The sequence below is a fragment of the Vidua macroura genome, chromosome 7 (genome assembly GCF_024509145.1).
Source record: "Vidua macroura isolate BioBank_ID:100142 chromosome 7, ASM2450914v1, whole genome shotgun sequence".
NCBI classification, from domain to species: Eukaryota; Metazoa; Chordata; class Aves; order Passeriformes; family Viduidae; genus Vidua; species Vidua macroura.
The window spans coordinates 31,690,093-31,706,635 of record NC_071577.1 but is presented as its reverse complement, the minus strand read 5'-3'; the positions used below and the strand labels follow the sequence as shown (position 1 = coordinate 31,706,635).

Genomic DNA, 16,543 nt, shown 5'->3' with positions numbered 1-16,543 from the left:
GAGATACTGTTTGTGAAGTAGCCTTTTTAGGAGTGAGTCACTGATGAAAGGAGGAAGTTCATTTAATGTGTTCCCATAAAAACTGGCAAAAGAAAACTGAGTTTTCAGTTTGTCTGAAAGAAAACCAAGGGTTGATAAAATGAGGCAGCATTAAATATGGGATCTTCAGCTGCCACATGAAATAAACTCTTTCCTTTTGTTATGATTTTGATAGCACTCAAAGTCAAAAATTATATTTGGAGTGTCAAAGGTTTAACATCTCAAAGTGCTGAGCCAGACTGCATGAAGTACTTGGTCAAGTCACATGTAATTAACTCTGAGGCACAGCCACCTCCATGGAAGTAGGGGACCTGGCAGTAAAGAGTGCACAGATTGCAAGTCCAGAGAGTGGACATCAGGTGCCCACCCAGAGCAGTTCTTTCCTGAGCATGCCCAGGGGCTGGTCTGGCTGTGAGCATGTGGTGGAGCCAGACACCACTTCTGCCTGTGCACATCCCTTGTGCCTCTGGATTGCCTGCACAGTGTGGAAGGACCCTCCAGGAGACACCTTTCACCCCAGAGAGCTCAGATCACAAGTCCTGCAGGAGGGTGGTGCTACTGTGGGAACACAGGGAGCCTATGGGCCAAGGTCAGGCTGGAATTCAGCTCCACTGGTTGCAGTTGGTGGTGTCTGATCAGCACCATGTGGATCAGTCCTGTTTGGATTTGCTGACTTCAACTGATAATTGTGATGTTAGGTTTATTTTAATTTTAGTCAATATCAGAAGCTTCATCTAGGGCCCTTCTTATTAGACATGCACTCTTATTAGAGCCTGTTTTATAGGCTACAAATTTGTAGTCATGAATCCATTCAGAAAAAAGGCCATCTCTTAGTTCTTCACTGTCCAGTCCTGATTGATTCATGACAGCTTTCATTCAGCAAAATGGAACTTTGATATCTTTTCTCCTGGGCCTTTTCAGCACCTTCTGCCAGATTCAGGCCTGCCCTCCAGTGGATGTATTTTCTACACTTTGGTCTGACTTGAATTCCCTGTAGGAAAGAACATTATTGAAAAAAACCAACCAAAGTCACACAGTACTATTGGAAAAGGTGAACAGTTTTGAAGGAGATAATTAAGTCTAGGGGGCCTTTGCCCTGCTCCTCTGAACAAAAGATTTTGTAGTAACAAACGCATTAGAAACAAATGCAGCAAATGGAAAAAAAGGTTTTCCTAATCTAATTTCTAAGCTAATTTCCAGAAAGAAGAAAAGATGCAAAAAAACTTGGACAGTGAGAAGGATTAGTGCTACTGTTGTGTTTCCAGTTTGAAGTCAATCACGACTTTATTGGGTTTTATTTACAGTATATGAAACCCAAACCTTGTAGGAATTCTCTTGAGCAGAAGAGAAGGGGGTTTTATTATCATTATTTTTTAACAAAACAATTAAGCTTTCTCTTTTCTGTATCAACAGGCTTTTCCATAGGCAACTAGTGGAGTCAAGCCTGTCAGAGAATGGAAACTGATTGGCACGTAAGTGAAAACCTGGAGCTATGATACCTCTCAAAGATAAATCCTTCACCAATCCTTTGGTGAAAGACCACCAAACTCTCACAGAGAAACAAAGAGGAAAATGTCTGCTTATAATAATAACTTTATATTCTTCTAGCTGCAGAGAATTTACACTCCCTAGAAAAGTAAAATAGAGGCTGGAAAACTGAGTTTTCACTAAGAGAGAACACCAGGAAAGCAGCCCTATTTTCTGATGTTCAGAAAACAGCACACATATGCTTTATGCTTTTTTTCCCCCCAAGATCTCTCCTGAAATGCTGAGTAACCAGAATGATATTTTCCATATCTTTGAGAGCACTTCTGTTCACACCTTTACCACACCTTTACTTGGAAAAGTAGATCACTCCCAGCCATGCACACTCCCAGTCTTTTGGGCTATCCCTTCAACACCACATAAAGCTGAAGGTTTAACAGGTGACTCAGTTTCAAATCCAAAGGCAGCAGTCACATCCAAAATTTGTCTGTAGTGATTTTCATTTGCGCCCATCAAGATTTTTTTTTTTTGCCATAAATATTCCAAGTCTAAAACAAGCAGCTGTAGAGGAACAGTGATCTCCAGTGAGAACTTTCTGCTGATGATTAATACAGTCCTGGTGATGTTGTCTCTGCTGCTGTCACCAATAAAGTATCTGTGTAGATCTTAGCTGGTTTCGGGACTGGTGACACTTAAACAGATACCGGGATCTCAGTCGTGGCCAGCAGAGGCCACTAAAAGATCGTAGGAAGAGCTGTACAAGACCCTGGAGGCCTTGTAGTTCAGCATGTTAACTGCTGAAGAGATAGTATTTGGGATGTGGATCAGGAGCTTCCCAAAAAGAAGGAATTTTTGGTAGGTTTTTCAAACTTTCCAAGATTTTAAAAATAATCTTTGGGTGAATATTGCCTTTGCTGCTGGTCTGCTCTCTATGTGGGCTGGTACTTGCCAGCAATGAGCTGGAGCAGGTGCAGAGGGAAAAACTCTTTATAAAAAGAGGTCCAAGATCTCTTTTACTTGTGCCCAGTGCTGTGGAGCACTTTGTAACTACACCGTGCAGTTTGGTACAGTCAGCTGAAAAGGCTATACTCACTAAGCAGCAGCTCAGCAGGAGCTGGGAGGTGCAGCCTGACAGAGAGGCAAGATGCTGTCATTGCTCTTCTGCAATAAGTTGGCTCAAGGAAAGTGGCTTTTGAGTGGGCTCCAGCCCTGTGCCAGCAAACTGTGCCTGTGCTCTCCTTGGCAGCCCACGCTCCAAGTGGGAGATGGCAGGCAGGATGTTCCTGTGTCAGGATCCATTACAGGGAAGGGATGAGCAGGCAAAACTGGGGACAGCATTCCTCACAGTTTCACATGCACCGCTCCTATTGTCACTCTGTAGGTCTGAATGTGATCTGTGTCCCGTGCTGACTCAAACACAGACCGCAGACATGGAGAGTCCTCTGGCAAATCTGAGCTTTCAATGCACTTGAAAGGTGCTGTTATGTCTGAATCCTGAAGAAGACTGAGAGGAGCAGAAAGTGTCAGGTTTTACCTCTCTCCTTTCAATCTGGGGAGAGAAAGTAGCAGATAATGTATCCATTACTTCTTCAAAGCCTGAGTGTGAAAAACACTAGTGGAAGAGGGATAGTGTTGTTAGGTAAAGCATAGAATGATAAAATCATTTAGACTGGAAAAGACCTCTAGGATCATCAAGTCAAATCAGTAACCCAATGGTGCTGAGCCCACCATTAACCATGTCCCAGAGTGCCACTTCTACACATCTTTTAAACTCCTCCAGGGATGGTGACTCAGCCACATCCCTGGGCTGCCTGTTCCAGTGCTTGAAAACCTTTTCAGTGAAGAAAATTTTCCTAAAATACAATTTAAAGCTCCCCTGGCACAATTTACCCTTTCCTCTCATCTTGTCACTTATTGTAAGAGACAAATTACTACAACCTCCTTTCAAGTAGTTGTGAAGAGCCATAAGGTCCAGTTTATTGAGAAACTCCTTCATTTTGTGGCACTTCAAGTGGAAAGTGCCAGCTAAACAACACTTTCAATGTGTTTCATGAAGGCTGAGCACTCAAATTCCTTTAAGATGTTTCTGTGAGCTCAGGCAAGTCCTTTAAGCACTTGAAACATGGCAAGATCTAAATTGTACAGATTAGAGACTAAGCTGTAGATTATTAATAGGATTGTTCTGGAAATTCATCATGTACATGAAAGGCAATTTTTATAGCCTAATATCTGTCAGTAGCCTGTACCAGCAAGCTCTTTCACTCAGAAGAATCAAGAGGGATTTAAAAGGATAGAAAGACAATTTTTTTTCCTAGGGTTTTCTTGCTTGCCTTTCACTAACTGACAACAAAATCTATAAAATATTTTATCCTTCAAGAAATGTGTTGTGCTAATTTTAGACCAAAGACATTGTATATTGTGCTCAGAAATCCTTGTTGCAGAAACAATTGTTCAAGCAGAACAATAGAATAAATTCATGTTTTAACAATGGCAAAATTTAAACCAAACAGATTTAACAGGCTTTGCTTCTGAGATTGAAATATATAGTACAGTAATAGAAGTTGTACTTGGCAAAGACTTTAAAAAATAAACGGAATTGTCTTGGGCCCATTGCAGCTCTCTGATTCTTCTGTGTGTAAAATGTAGTCTAATTTCAGCCAGATTTGACTTTTCTGGTGGGATTTTTCCTCAATCCAGATTGTAAATGTTGTAATGCTCAGCAGGTGGCATCGGCTGCCCGTGGCCAGGTCTGGCTCCAGGATGACACCAAGGTGTGCTCATGTGCCTTGTGTGAAAATCTGAGTTGTACCCAGAGCCAGGGAAGTGACAGCTCCAACCTCCATCAGCACTGGATAACGCCCTCCTCACAGTAAGGGAAGTTTATTTTTTTCCTCTCTCTGATACCATCATATCTTGTGCTTGTATTCTTTCACATTCTTGTGCCTGACTTCTGCAATTATATATTTTGTGCATATATAAGGCACAGCTTTTCTCAGTGCTTTACTGACCTGTAGACACACAGTGTGTGGTGATTGGGAGTGGGGCTGGGCCAAGCCTCATGCCCAATGGGTACATCTGTGAAAAGCAGGTGAGCAGCACTGACAGCAATGAGCCATGGAGTGCCCAGGGGCACTGACCAACCACCAAAGAGAACAGAGGGCACCCAGGTGCAATGCATGAACATGAGGGGTATAAAAGGTTGGGCTAAAGAACAAGAAGGGTAGATGCTTGAAACTGATGTGAGGTATGAGTGAGTGCTTAAAGCCTTCTAAAATTGTATGGTGATACTCTGTGTATTGTGCTCATCTCAACTGCAGCATGTGCTGCAACACTAACTCTTCTGGCCAGGGCAGTGTGGGATTTGCTGGCAGGAGGGGCAAGGGGCCATGGGCCATACCACACTCTTACCTCCTTTGGTGGATGCTCTGCATCCTCCTGCACAGCCCTTGCATTAATGAATCTGCTGTAAAAGATCAAGTGAATATCTGAAATAAATTGCTGTAACTGGCTTTGTTATCTTGCCAAAAGTCCCAGCTCTTCAGTGCTTCTCTACTGCCCACTGTACAAAAGCAGTGAGGAGCCTCAGCTGGGCAGACATGAGGCACAGTATGGGGAGTGAGCACAGTGGAGCAGAGCCCTTAAAGCAAGGGTCAGGTACTCCCATATGTGGCTTTGCACATATTTCCAATGAGAGCCTTGCAGTCTTCTGCTTATAATTATTTTTCACGTAAGAAAGAGAAGAGATCCATTAACTTTACCAGTCCAGACTATATTTATAGATAATACTAATTAATCCTAGATTTGTATTTTTTTATGAAAATGTGATGATTCCCAAAACAGGATATATATACATAAGTATTTTCATTACCAAATTACAAATGTCCAGCCAGAATAATATCCCTGGCTGAACAATGTAACCCAGACTCTTTTGAGTTGCCCATCTGATATTTAATATCTGGACAGAACCAGCCAGCTTTCCCTGGAGAAGTGCGCTCCAGATTTGCCTGAGTACAGACAGCAGGAGTAGATACAAGGCCTTTGTCCTGTGATAGGCAGGGTCTGGATTTGGCTTTGCTTGAAGGGGTAAACAGTGCATGGATGGAGAGTATCAACCAGAGGAAGCTAAACAAAAATGTTTATGCTTTTTGTAAGGTGACTGGGAGTGCCAGAAGGGGCAATAGCTTTAATCAGGTCTTGATACAGAAGTAATTCTGTTAACACAGGGAGTAAGGTTTTAGCCTCGTGTAAGTGTTTTATATTTTGCTGTGGAGGCACAGAAAAAAGACATACTGCACCTCTAAGATTTGTTAATATTAAAGAGGGAATCTCACAGTGGTCACAAACCCTGAAGCCATAAGAAAGTTAGAAAGTCATCTTCAATAATGTTGGTATGTGTTTCAGTTGGTTCTTCAGGTTAATTCCTTTGCATGTTCTCTATAGTTAAAAAGCGTTGGCAGTTTTTCATAACTCCCCACCTTTAAAATGGGTTGCCTTAGTTACCGTGGCCAGCTTGAGAGACAGCAAATTTAGTACTAATACATTTTCAAATGCCTGCAGTTTCTGTAAAATCTCTGTCATAATCAGCTACAAGATATACTTTTATCATAGTGTTAATAAGCGTAGTGGTGATGCCTAATCAAGTTAAATAAAGAGAGAAGATTGTCACAGGCCAGAACAATGGCCTTGTGTCATTATCTTAGTGACTATCTTGTGAATATTAGGTGAAATAGCCTGTGGAGTTCCCCTGTAAATGGAAATAAGGTTGGCTTCAAGTGGCTCAGATGTCTGGTGCTTGGAAGCAAGAAGTGCTGCAGTCAAGGTCATACTTTCCCCAAGAGGAAATTGATAAGTCTTAAGTTGTCTTTTTGATTGATGATTCAGTATTTCCTCTGGTACTTCAGAAAATCAGAGAAACCAATTAATATTTTAAAGGAAATGCTCTGGTCATTTGTACAGAGGGAGTGCTTTTATTGTCCTTAAACCTCAGCCTAGGTTGTTGTGATCAGCTGAGTGAAGAATAAGAAACCAAAAACTGTGGGTTTATTTATTTATGAAATTTAATTTATGAAATTAGCTGGTTTGTATTTTGCTGCAGCCGCACTGTTTTTCCTGCTCAATAAACTGACACTTGCTGATGCTTCTAAACTGCATGTCTCCCTGAGTTTGAGAAAAGTATCTCAAACTCAGTAAGAGTATTGTGAAGGAGGAAAACATTGAATTTACCTTTTATAGCTTTTCCTAGTAGCAAAAGCAACCTTCCAAGTCTTCAAATCACTAAAAGAGCCCACTTTTTCTTAGAAGCTTCTGTTTTTCTGAAAGATGGGGCTGAGTATATCCTTGTGAAGCTTCACATGGCTGAAATAATTTAATTAATATGTTTTACAAAGCTTTAGATGACAGTGTGGAAAAATAAGCAATAAGACAGCCTCAGTCCTTGTTCACAGTTACGACGAAAACCAGGTGGTTTTGTGCATGTAGATTTATATCCTGATGCATGTCATTGTGCAAACTAACCACTGTGTGGTTTTTAATACATGGTATGAAGAGAGGAGGTACTACTTCAGTTTCTGCCAGTTTCAGGACTTTCCTTCACAGCTTTACAAGCAGAAATGCCCTCTGGGGTCAGCCCACTGGTCCACTTGCTCCCAGTGGTGTTGCTGTTTTGGGGAAGGGCATGACCCCAGGCATTTCCTGCAGTCCTTTCCTCCCAGCCTCCACAGCTGTTGGGTCTGTGATGTTCGGGAATACATTTATGGCCCCTTTCCTTGAGAATGTACCTAATCCCTTTTTGAACCTATTGATACAATCTGCCTTGCAGCCTCTTGCAAGTTCTAGAGATTTACTGCCCACTGTGTCCTGAAGTACTTAAGTGTATTTCATAATGATTTATCTTTGCAACATCCCCAGGAAGAAGAGCATAGTCATCCTCATTTGACAGTAGGGAAAGATTAGGAGGGTTGTTTCCAAAAGCACCTGTTAATAGATGTCTGGTGTACGAGTTTCTCTAATGTGAAGCATTTGAGCTTTCAGATGCCTGAACTGATTGCTAGCCCAGAGCAGTCATGTGCAATGATTAACAAACAAATGAGGATCACTTGTGGTGTTGTATGATTTATTGACTGACCCATAATTAAATACTAATTCTATAGCAAAGCAGAGACCAAACTTCATTCTCCCAGTCATGGTCAGCTTCGTTTTCTTGGAGGTTTTTATCTGGCTCATCATTTGTTATCTTTTGTAGCCAGTATGAAAAAGGGGCCACAATAAAAGCTGGCATTATTCACTGATGTTCTAGACTTATCCACTGAACAAAGAGTGGCATTTGCCTGATCCAGAGAAAGCTGCAGTGGAAAACACAGTGTAGACCTGTACAATTACAGCCTGTCTGTTAAGGCATGTGTAGAATTAATATTGCTAGGAGGGGGGAAAGCCTCTCAGAAAGTGTCTTTTAGAAAACATGTCTTACAAAGAATGGTTGAGGGAGCTGAGTCTAGAGGAGATTTAGGGGGGGGACCTAATCACTCTCTACAATTACCTGACAGGAGGTTGTAGTGAGGTGGGGATCAGTCTCTTCTACTGTGCCTGCAGTGAGAAGCCTAGAGGACAATGGCCTGAAGCTGAGGCAGGTGAGATTCAGATTACGTGGCAGAAAAAATTTTTCCTTGTAGTCTAGGGGTGAGAGTGTTGGATTGATGGTTGGACTTGTGGATCTCAAAGGTCTCTTTCAACCTTGATGATTCTGTGATTCAACGATTCCATGATTATCAGTGTTTCAGAATCTAAACACCTACAGCATCCCCATCAAAATTAAAAGAGGACGAGAAGAAAGTGCCGAGGAAGAAGGAAAGCAGCAAGCGTCCAGAACCAACAGGTGGTGTGTGCCCCATGTGGTTCCACATCCAGCCGTGACGATGGGTCACAGGGTGTCCGTAGCGCCGCCGGTGAGCCGAGCGCCCCGGGGTACCGGGCTGGCCAGGAGGGCGGCGCGGCGGGGCGGGGCCGGCCCGGGCGGGCGGAGGAGCCGCGGCGGCGGCGCGGGGCGAGCGCACTCGGCAGGGGCGACCCTGGCTCGGGCTGTCGCCAGCCTGGCTCGGGCTGTCGCCATGGCCCCGCGCCCCGCCGCGCTGCCGCGCCTGCTGCTCTCGTCCGCGGCGCGGGCGCTGCTGTGGCTCGGCCCCGTGTACCTGGCGGGGTACCTGGGGCTGAGCGGCAGCTGGGTGCTGCTGGCGCTGGCGCTGTGGCTCTGCTGGGGACTCAACCGGCGGGGGAAGCGCGACCGCCTGGCCGCCGCCTTCGCGCTGCTGGAGGACGAGCGGGAGGCGGTGTGCCGGGGCCTGGCCGCCCGGCACCTGCCGGCCTGGGTGAGTGAGGAGCGCGGTTCTGCCCCGCATCCCGCGGCACCGGGGATGCTGCGGGTCCCGGCGGGAGCGGGACGGAGAGCGGGGTGTCCCGGAGCGAGCAGCCGAAGGGGTGTCAGTGATGCCTTGGGCCGAGCAGTAGCGTCTTTGATTTTGAAGTCTTGCTCAGGAAAGCGAGGATTAAACTAGAAGTTGTTTTAGCCCAGGAGATGTGCCGTAAATGGGTATGTAAAACAGACTGTTATATCGCCAGAGACGTCTCTCTTCAAATGCATGTTGTTGCATTGCAGGTATTTTGCTGTTGAAGACACTTATTTTAGACTTTCTCATCCAGCAGATTTTTTCCCCTTTAGTGTCATTTGAAAACAAACAAAAATATATAAACATTATATTCTCATCTTGCTAAAAACCTAAATATTTAATTTTAAGGAGTCATCTCTGGATGGTAGGGAAGGCCAACCCCTGTTTGTTGTACATATTTGTTTCTAGTCACTCTACGTTTTAAAGTGAAGAAACTAGAATTTCTGCCTGCCATTTTATTCTGTGTCTTGGGTTATTTATTGGGCAGCTGCGGTTGGCTAATGGAAAGGATGATGAGGTGTTTAGATATTTTTTCTTTCATCATAATTTACTTAGCATTTAAAAATCTGTCAGGGACTGGTAGGGAAATGCTTTTCTTGTAAAGAATGTTGCATGGAGGCATTTATAATCAGTAAACTTTCATATAGCCTACAGCACTTGGCTCTTCTTAATTCTGTAGGAAATGGAGGCAGCTGGCAGTTCTGAGGAGTGAGGCCAGGGTCCCCTGCCAGGGCTGATGCAGCTCCCTGCACATGTTCCCTCCTGCCAGGCACAGAAGTCTGTCTCTGAATGAGGTTTCTGCTTGTTTGTATTGACAGAGCGTAAAAAAAAAACAATTCAGGGCATTAATGAATGTGGTGGTGTCAGCTCTTGCCCTGATGCTGTGAGAGCAGTGTTGTGTTTTATCCTCAAGTGCCCTGAATCATTGTAACCAGAAATTGAGCTTCTTAGTCACTGTTGAAAAATCAGGCTTGCCCCCACAGTGCACACAAATTCAAAAAGTTCCATTGGGTTTTGTGGTTGAAAGTTTCAGGCTTCATTAGTGTGGGAGCAGGTGGTCCATTACTGATTGCCCTGTACTGGGCCTTCGCAAGGCTCCACAGAGAGCACCCTGTGCCCCAACCCAGGAGAGGTTTGGGCAAATGGGGAGACTGCAGCAGAGGCCACTGAGATGGTCAGGGGCTGGAGCACCTGGGGTCTGACAATGCTGGGGCTGTTCAGCCTCCTTCAGGAGAAGGGAAGGCTTAAGGGCTATCTCATTTCTATCTCCCACTGCCCAGCATGTGCTCAGAGAGATGGTAGAGTCAGACTCTTTCCAGAGGTCTGATTTGTGACTTGGGAATTCTTGGATCTTACTCCTTGAAGGCAGGATGTAGGATCTAATGATAAAGGGGCTGCACGGTGTGCTTTTAGTTTTATCTATATTGCCACTTCCTTTCCTTTTGTGTGTTGGTAACTTTTGTTCATCAGTCACACTACACTTGTCCTTGATGCTTTTTAACTCCCCAGCTTTAATTTTCCTTCCATCCTCATCCTCTATTGGATCTGGTTCTTCCATGTGTCCATTTTAGAGGCCGCTTCTTACCTGATGTCTATTCAGTTTATTCTCTGTGGTGTTGTCTTTTTTTATCTTTTGTTTTTGTGTTTCAGTGTTCATAGACCTTCAGTTGGGAGCTCAAAAACTATCCACTGAGTTCTTCTCTCCTGTCACACAGAGGTAGCAGTAGGAATACAGTACAAGGGGAGCATGGCTTGCATTTGCAGTGTTGTAATCTTAGGACAGGTTTTGAAGGTGTGAAATTATTGCAGTGTCTTGGGATTCATAAATCTTTGTCTCTTCATATGGTCTGTAATAAAATGAGGGGGATCCATCTAGTGAAGAGTTAAGAGCAGTCATAGATTTTGCTGTTGTTTAAAAATTGTTCTCCCTAGGAAGTGGCTTCTTTAAATTGGCTCAGGTTCTGCCCAGTCCTGGTATCAGTTGTTAGGAGATATACAGAATGCAACCTTTCCCTTAGGGGGCATGCTGGGAGGGTTTCCCTAATCTACTCAACCATCTGTTTTGGGGTATTTGCAGGATTGTTTCTTGGCTGCAACCAGTCAGTGAGTTTGGAATAGATGCATTCCTGCGCTAGACAGTGTATGTGGGCAGGCTGTGCTTCCTCAGGAAACTAGGCTGGAAATCTGCTCATGGCAGGCACAGTCAGATCCATGGCTTGGAGAGCTGAGACTTCTGACTTCAGCCTTTGCAGCCTTCAGCATAACTTCTGTACAAGCAGGCAGTGCTCAGAGCAGAGGTAGCCAGGCTTCCACCTTCATTCCAGCTCCTGGGGTTGTGGTGACTGCTCTATGTTGCTTTTGCCAGTGGTTATCTGGCTGCACATGGCAGAATCCAAGTGTGCTGTGTTTCTTCCTGATGTTCAACTCCTTTTACCAGGCAAAATACTACTGGGTGCAGAACTGTCCTTTTAAAATGTTGCCTTTTAAGTCCCTGTTCATGCAAAAGCCTTGTTTACACTTCTTTTTTTCCTCCTGTACAAATTTTTAGCCAGCTAAAAATCCTGGCTTTTTGTAAAAAGAAACAAACAAAACACCAAAATCCCCAACAAAACCCAAAACAACTAAACAAGCAAGGAAAAAACCAAACCAAACCCTGATGGATAGATTGCTGTGTTGTATTTAAACAGAATGGTACTGTTGTGTCAGACATGGGTTTTGTTGTTGCTGCGATCCTTGCTGTGGCTTGCTCCAGGGCAAGGTGGAGTCATGCAGAACTTACACATTTTCTTTACTTGCTAGTAATTGCCCCTTACCTAGTGTTTTTGATCTTCAAAGCTCTTTTCAAATGCTAAGTAATTTTTACTGCATTCCTTAAACTTTGGCAAGAAGTATGCCTGCTTTTGTAGATGGGTAAAACTGATTCTGATAGTGGGACTTGCCCAAGGCTACAGGATTAAATCTTTCTGTGTTAGTATTAACTTTGGCAGCTCTTGGTGTCTAGTTCTGGGCTTAGTAGGAAGTGTTTTGGGCTCCTCCTACCTGTGCTGTACTGATGACAAACTCGGGGCAAGACTTTGCTGGCAGGGCTCTCACCAGTAGCAAGGGCCAGAAGTGAGTCTGAAATCCAGAGCACGTGGTTCAGAAGTATGGAACTGCAGATGGTTTTATTTTCAAAACATACTAGGATACATTAAATTCTTGGAATAAATGGCTGAGTCAAGAAGAGAGCCTGATGGTGTCACTGGGCTGAACTAGCCATGTGACATGTTAGCTAGCATTCATGTTATGGGGATACCCCATGGGTAGGAAAGGACTTGCTCAGAGCTTATGTCTTACTACTCAGTGGATAATGCAGTTGCAACACCTGCATACCGAGCTCTGCTTCCTCACAGAACTGCTCGTTTAGTTCATACCATCGAGTGGAGCTGAACTTTGAGAACCCACTGAAATTTGGTGGCCTGTCATAAAGGGCAGAAAGCTGGTTTTCACCAGTCATGTCATCAGCCAGTTTACCTGTGGTGTTCTCTGCAAGAAGAGCCCATTGTGTGTCAGACCCAGGTGGTCTTTGGTTCCAGCCTTTGAGCTCCAGCAATGCTGTTCCTTCCATCTGTCAGAGGAAACTGAGACACCAAGTGCCTGTGTGGGAGCTGGTTGCAGACACCTGAATGAGGGATGGAAATGTACCTGTACATTTGTGTACAAATGTCTGCTATCACAGCATCTGAGGTGTGACACAGTGCAGTGTGATTCATTGCAGTTGCTTTGGAGGTTTGCTCTGGGCTATCCGTGGTTCAGGTGTCTGTGGTGCAAATGATGAATTCAATGTTACTTTTTGTCTACCTACAGCCTCATTCACCTGGTTTTTGCCTCTTTCCTGATGCCCTTTTGTGCTGTTTCAAGTGTCTAGGAGCCTTGCCTCTAGTGAATAATCCCAGACAACTTTAATGGTTTATAATGCCCCACATTTCTCCCCTGCACATATGGGCTGTGACTTTTTCACTAGGAAGGGGTAGCCTAACTGTTGTCCTGTCCTTTCTTTTGGGTCACATCCCTCTCCTGTCTGTAAGGCATTCTGAAGAATAAGCTCAGCATGCTGGTTCCATCCCTGCTCTATCCTTCCTACATCTGATCCCAGGGTGTGACCCAAGTGCTGCAGGATGTTGGTGCTTGGCAATTACATTGGAGCTGAGAACCCAGGATTTATGTGCCCTGATGGAGAACCTTTAGGTGGGAGATGAAAGGCTGGCAGGTGAAGTGGAGGTCCCCTGATTCACATAATGTGCCTCACAGTAAAATGTCAGCAGCAGTTTGTGTTGATTGTCCCTTCTGGTGCTGAGGTCTCACTTCATCATGTGAAGGCTGACATTTCAGTGGACTTCTATTGTCTGATTTAATGGAAAAGTTGCTATTTAGAGCATCAAAATAATTTTCTTATAAAGAAAACAGTAATATTACTTTGGGATTTTTTAATGAGATCATTTGAAGCATTAAGTGAGCAAGGAAAATGGGCTCTTCAATCATATATGAAGCTGTACTAAAAAACAGGCCGCTGTCCATTCCATCCAAACATCTCTGAGCACCTCTCTGAAAGTTTATGGACAGTAAGGTTTTGCCTGAAAAGTGTAATTCACAGCTCTTGTAAGAGGAGGTATTGTCCTACCCAATAACTATTATCAAGCTAGATGACAGTCAGATTCCCTTTGTATTCAGGTGCTCTAATATCTATTCTGAGAAGCTGCTGCAGAGTCCTTCCCTTCTGCAGTAACCTGCTAGCAGCTTGTAACACCAGCTGCAAATACCACATCCCTAAGGCTTTAATGTGTGATTGTAGTAAGGTGATTGTAACTCTTCACTCAGCAGCTTCTTGCTGGGGTCTGAGAGATCAGTTATTTCAGAGTGGTCTCATACCCAGTTGTCCTGATGGTGATTAAGCAAGTCATCACTTCAGGGAACTGGCAGGGTTTTGTAATGGGCATATACACTTCTTGTTGGCATTTGGTGTGTCCAACTTGAAAACATGATGTAAAAGTGACTATTTCATTTTAATTTCTCCCTACCATCTTAAAAAGCTCTGAGAGGTGAAAACACTGGACTGTTACACATGATAGTGTATACTAATAGGCTTGAACACAGGGCTTCTTTTCCCTGAAACCATTTGCACCATGTTGATATTAGCGGAGAAATGCTGCCACAACCAATAAATTGAGTTTCCCAAGCAGGTGGTTGTTTTCCAAAGTGTGGTGTCCTGGTTGAGGTGAGGAAATACAGGAAACAGGTCCTGCAGAGCTCATGATCTTAAAGGGAAGTAGGTTCTCGTGGCTTCCCAAGGCATGACGAAGAGAAGGATGAGAAATCTAATGCTACTTTACATCATGAACAGGATGTGACACTTGCTTTAATCATGTAAATGCATGATACATCAGGCATACTGATACATCAGTGCATGTGGGTTCTTTTGCCTTTTACTATTCTTTACTGACTTCTTTGCATTTTACAATTTTTCAAGGAGGTAGTAAGTTATAAAGAATGTATGTATCAAGGCAGAGGGATCTCTGCTTACTCTAACAATTGTTCCACAGTCCATGCTGTCTTTTGTATGTGTTGCAGTGTGCTCAAACAGATGGCACATGGCACTCACTTTATTTTTCTTTGCATCCAGGTTCACTTCCCTGATGTTGAACGAGTGGAGTGGCTGAACAAGGTGAGGAGCTCTGAACTCCAGCTGGTGAGGCCACCTGCTCTGAGCTGCATCCCTCCCATCCAAATTCTGTGGGACAAGTCTGAGAAAGTTATCAAAGTATTACAGTGTAGTTCAATTGTATCAGGGTCTGTACTGAAGTATGGAATCACTTAAGTGTGGGATGGCTGCTGAGGTTGAGAGCCAATGTGAGCCTGGTTGATACAAGTTTGATAAATTCAACAACACCTCATTCTGAGACTAAAAAGAAAAGGCTAGTGTTTGTCTGTATATATGGATACATACATGTGTATGTTATTGTTATTTTAGCAAACCTGGTGGTATCTCCTCTTACCAAAAAGGTTCCCAGAGAGCACTGAGGCAAATGCTTCCATCAGCAGGTGTGGTCAACCTCTCAAAGCAAAACAGTTGAACTTGCAAATTAGCATCCAGTGACTATCTTCTTTTTTGGTGTTTTTTTTTAGCAAATTTTCTTTTTTATATAAAAGCTCATCTCAATCTTCTCTAAATAAACCTAGCTCCAGGGAACATTGTGACACTTGAGAGTAATTAGGGACTATAGTACTTTAGAAATGTAACTGTGGGCTTCGTTGGCTCCTGTGGTTAGAAGCAGCCTCTGTGGTACTGAAAACTCACCCTTCAGTTCTTGAAACAAATTCCATTTCTGAGAAACAGAGATGGATCCTTCCATAAGGATGACTTAAGTGCAGAAAGTTGATTTGGTATTTTAAAAGGACAGATATTAATAGCCAGGGTTATGTAATGGGTGTGTCTGTTTCTCAGGAAAAGGTGTCTTACTCAGAATCTTCAGTGTGTTCCTGCTTTCGCCGTTCTTTAGGTCCTTGTACAGGCATGGCCATACTTCGGAACAATCATGGAAAAAACATTTAAAGAAGTTCTTGAACCAAAAATCAGAGCAAAGAGTGTACACCTGAAAACATGCACCTTTACCAAGATCCACTTCGGCGAGAAGGTAGTGGGAATCTTTTGTAACGCTTGTGGTTCACTCTTTTCTGAAAAGTTCAGGTGCAAGGGGAGTGAGATGTTCAGCTCTGTAACAGCTTTGCTCCCTCCTCATGTTGACTTCAGCATCTTCACCATGAAGGAAGGATCATACAAGAAAGACACACATCTCTTCCCACTTGCTGTCAGTATCCTGGGACTGCAGATAGAAAAAAAGGACCATATCCATATTTATTTATGTTGTATCCTTGCAACAGAAGTTTTCAGTGCTCTCTGAGGCTTGCAGGGTGGCCTAGGGCTACTTGCAACTAGCCCTGTGTTTGAGGACTGCCAAGGCTGTTCTGTCTTTAAAGAAAAAAACTAGTGTTGTATACTCATATTTTACATGCAGTGTTGCAAAGTATTTAATTAATCATGCTGTATTCAAATTCATCAAAGTGAGTAGGACTTTTCACTTGTGTTTAGCTTGATAGATGTTCACTATGTTGTATCTTGTTTGTGTCTATTTCAGTGCCCTAGAATTAATGGAATAAAAGCCTACACCAAAGAAATTGATAGAAGACAAGTTACCCTGGACCTGCAGATCTGGTAACATTGCATCATTGATTATGTTGATGGTTCTTAACTTACTGCCTGTGTATGTGTCCACCATGCTGGACTGGGCATGGTGTACTAAGGTTAGCCTAGAATGATATGAGATAATCTGTCTCCCAGCTGGATGTCCTCAGTAGTTACAGAACTGAAATGTGCATCAGCCTCTAGACCAGAAATAGCCTGCAGAGCTCTGGCCCATCATGGCTGCCATGGGTATAAGAATGTGTCCCTTGGCTTTGCGATTGATGGCAGTGAGAACCCAAGTTTTCAAACTGTGTTTCCTGTTCTCAGGAATGCTCTCAGGTCTGGAGGTGCTCCATCTGCC

The 16,543-nt window shown here is 43.6% G+C and overlaps 1 protein-coding gene across 1 annotated transcript in view; it reads left to right on the top strand.

Moving 5' to 3' along the window:
* The first annotated feature begins 4,333 nt into the window (after positions 1-4,333).
* ESYT3 (extended synaptotagmin 3) overlaps positions 4,334-16,543 on the top strand; it is a 35,747-nt gene continuing 23,537 nt past the window's right edge. The window contains exons 1-4 of the mRNA XM_053983039.1: positions 4,334-4,393; positions 14,623-14,664; positions 15,500-15,634; positions 16,136-16,212. Coding sequence (XP_053839014.1) covers positions 15,536-15,634; positions 16,136-16,212 — 176 coding nt within the window. The 5' untranslated portion in view covers positions 4,334-4,393; positions 14,623-14,664; positions 15,500-15,535. The remainder of the gene's footprint in view (positions 4,394-14,622; positions 14,665-15,499; positions 15,635-16,135; positions 16,213-16,543) is intronic.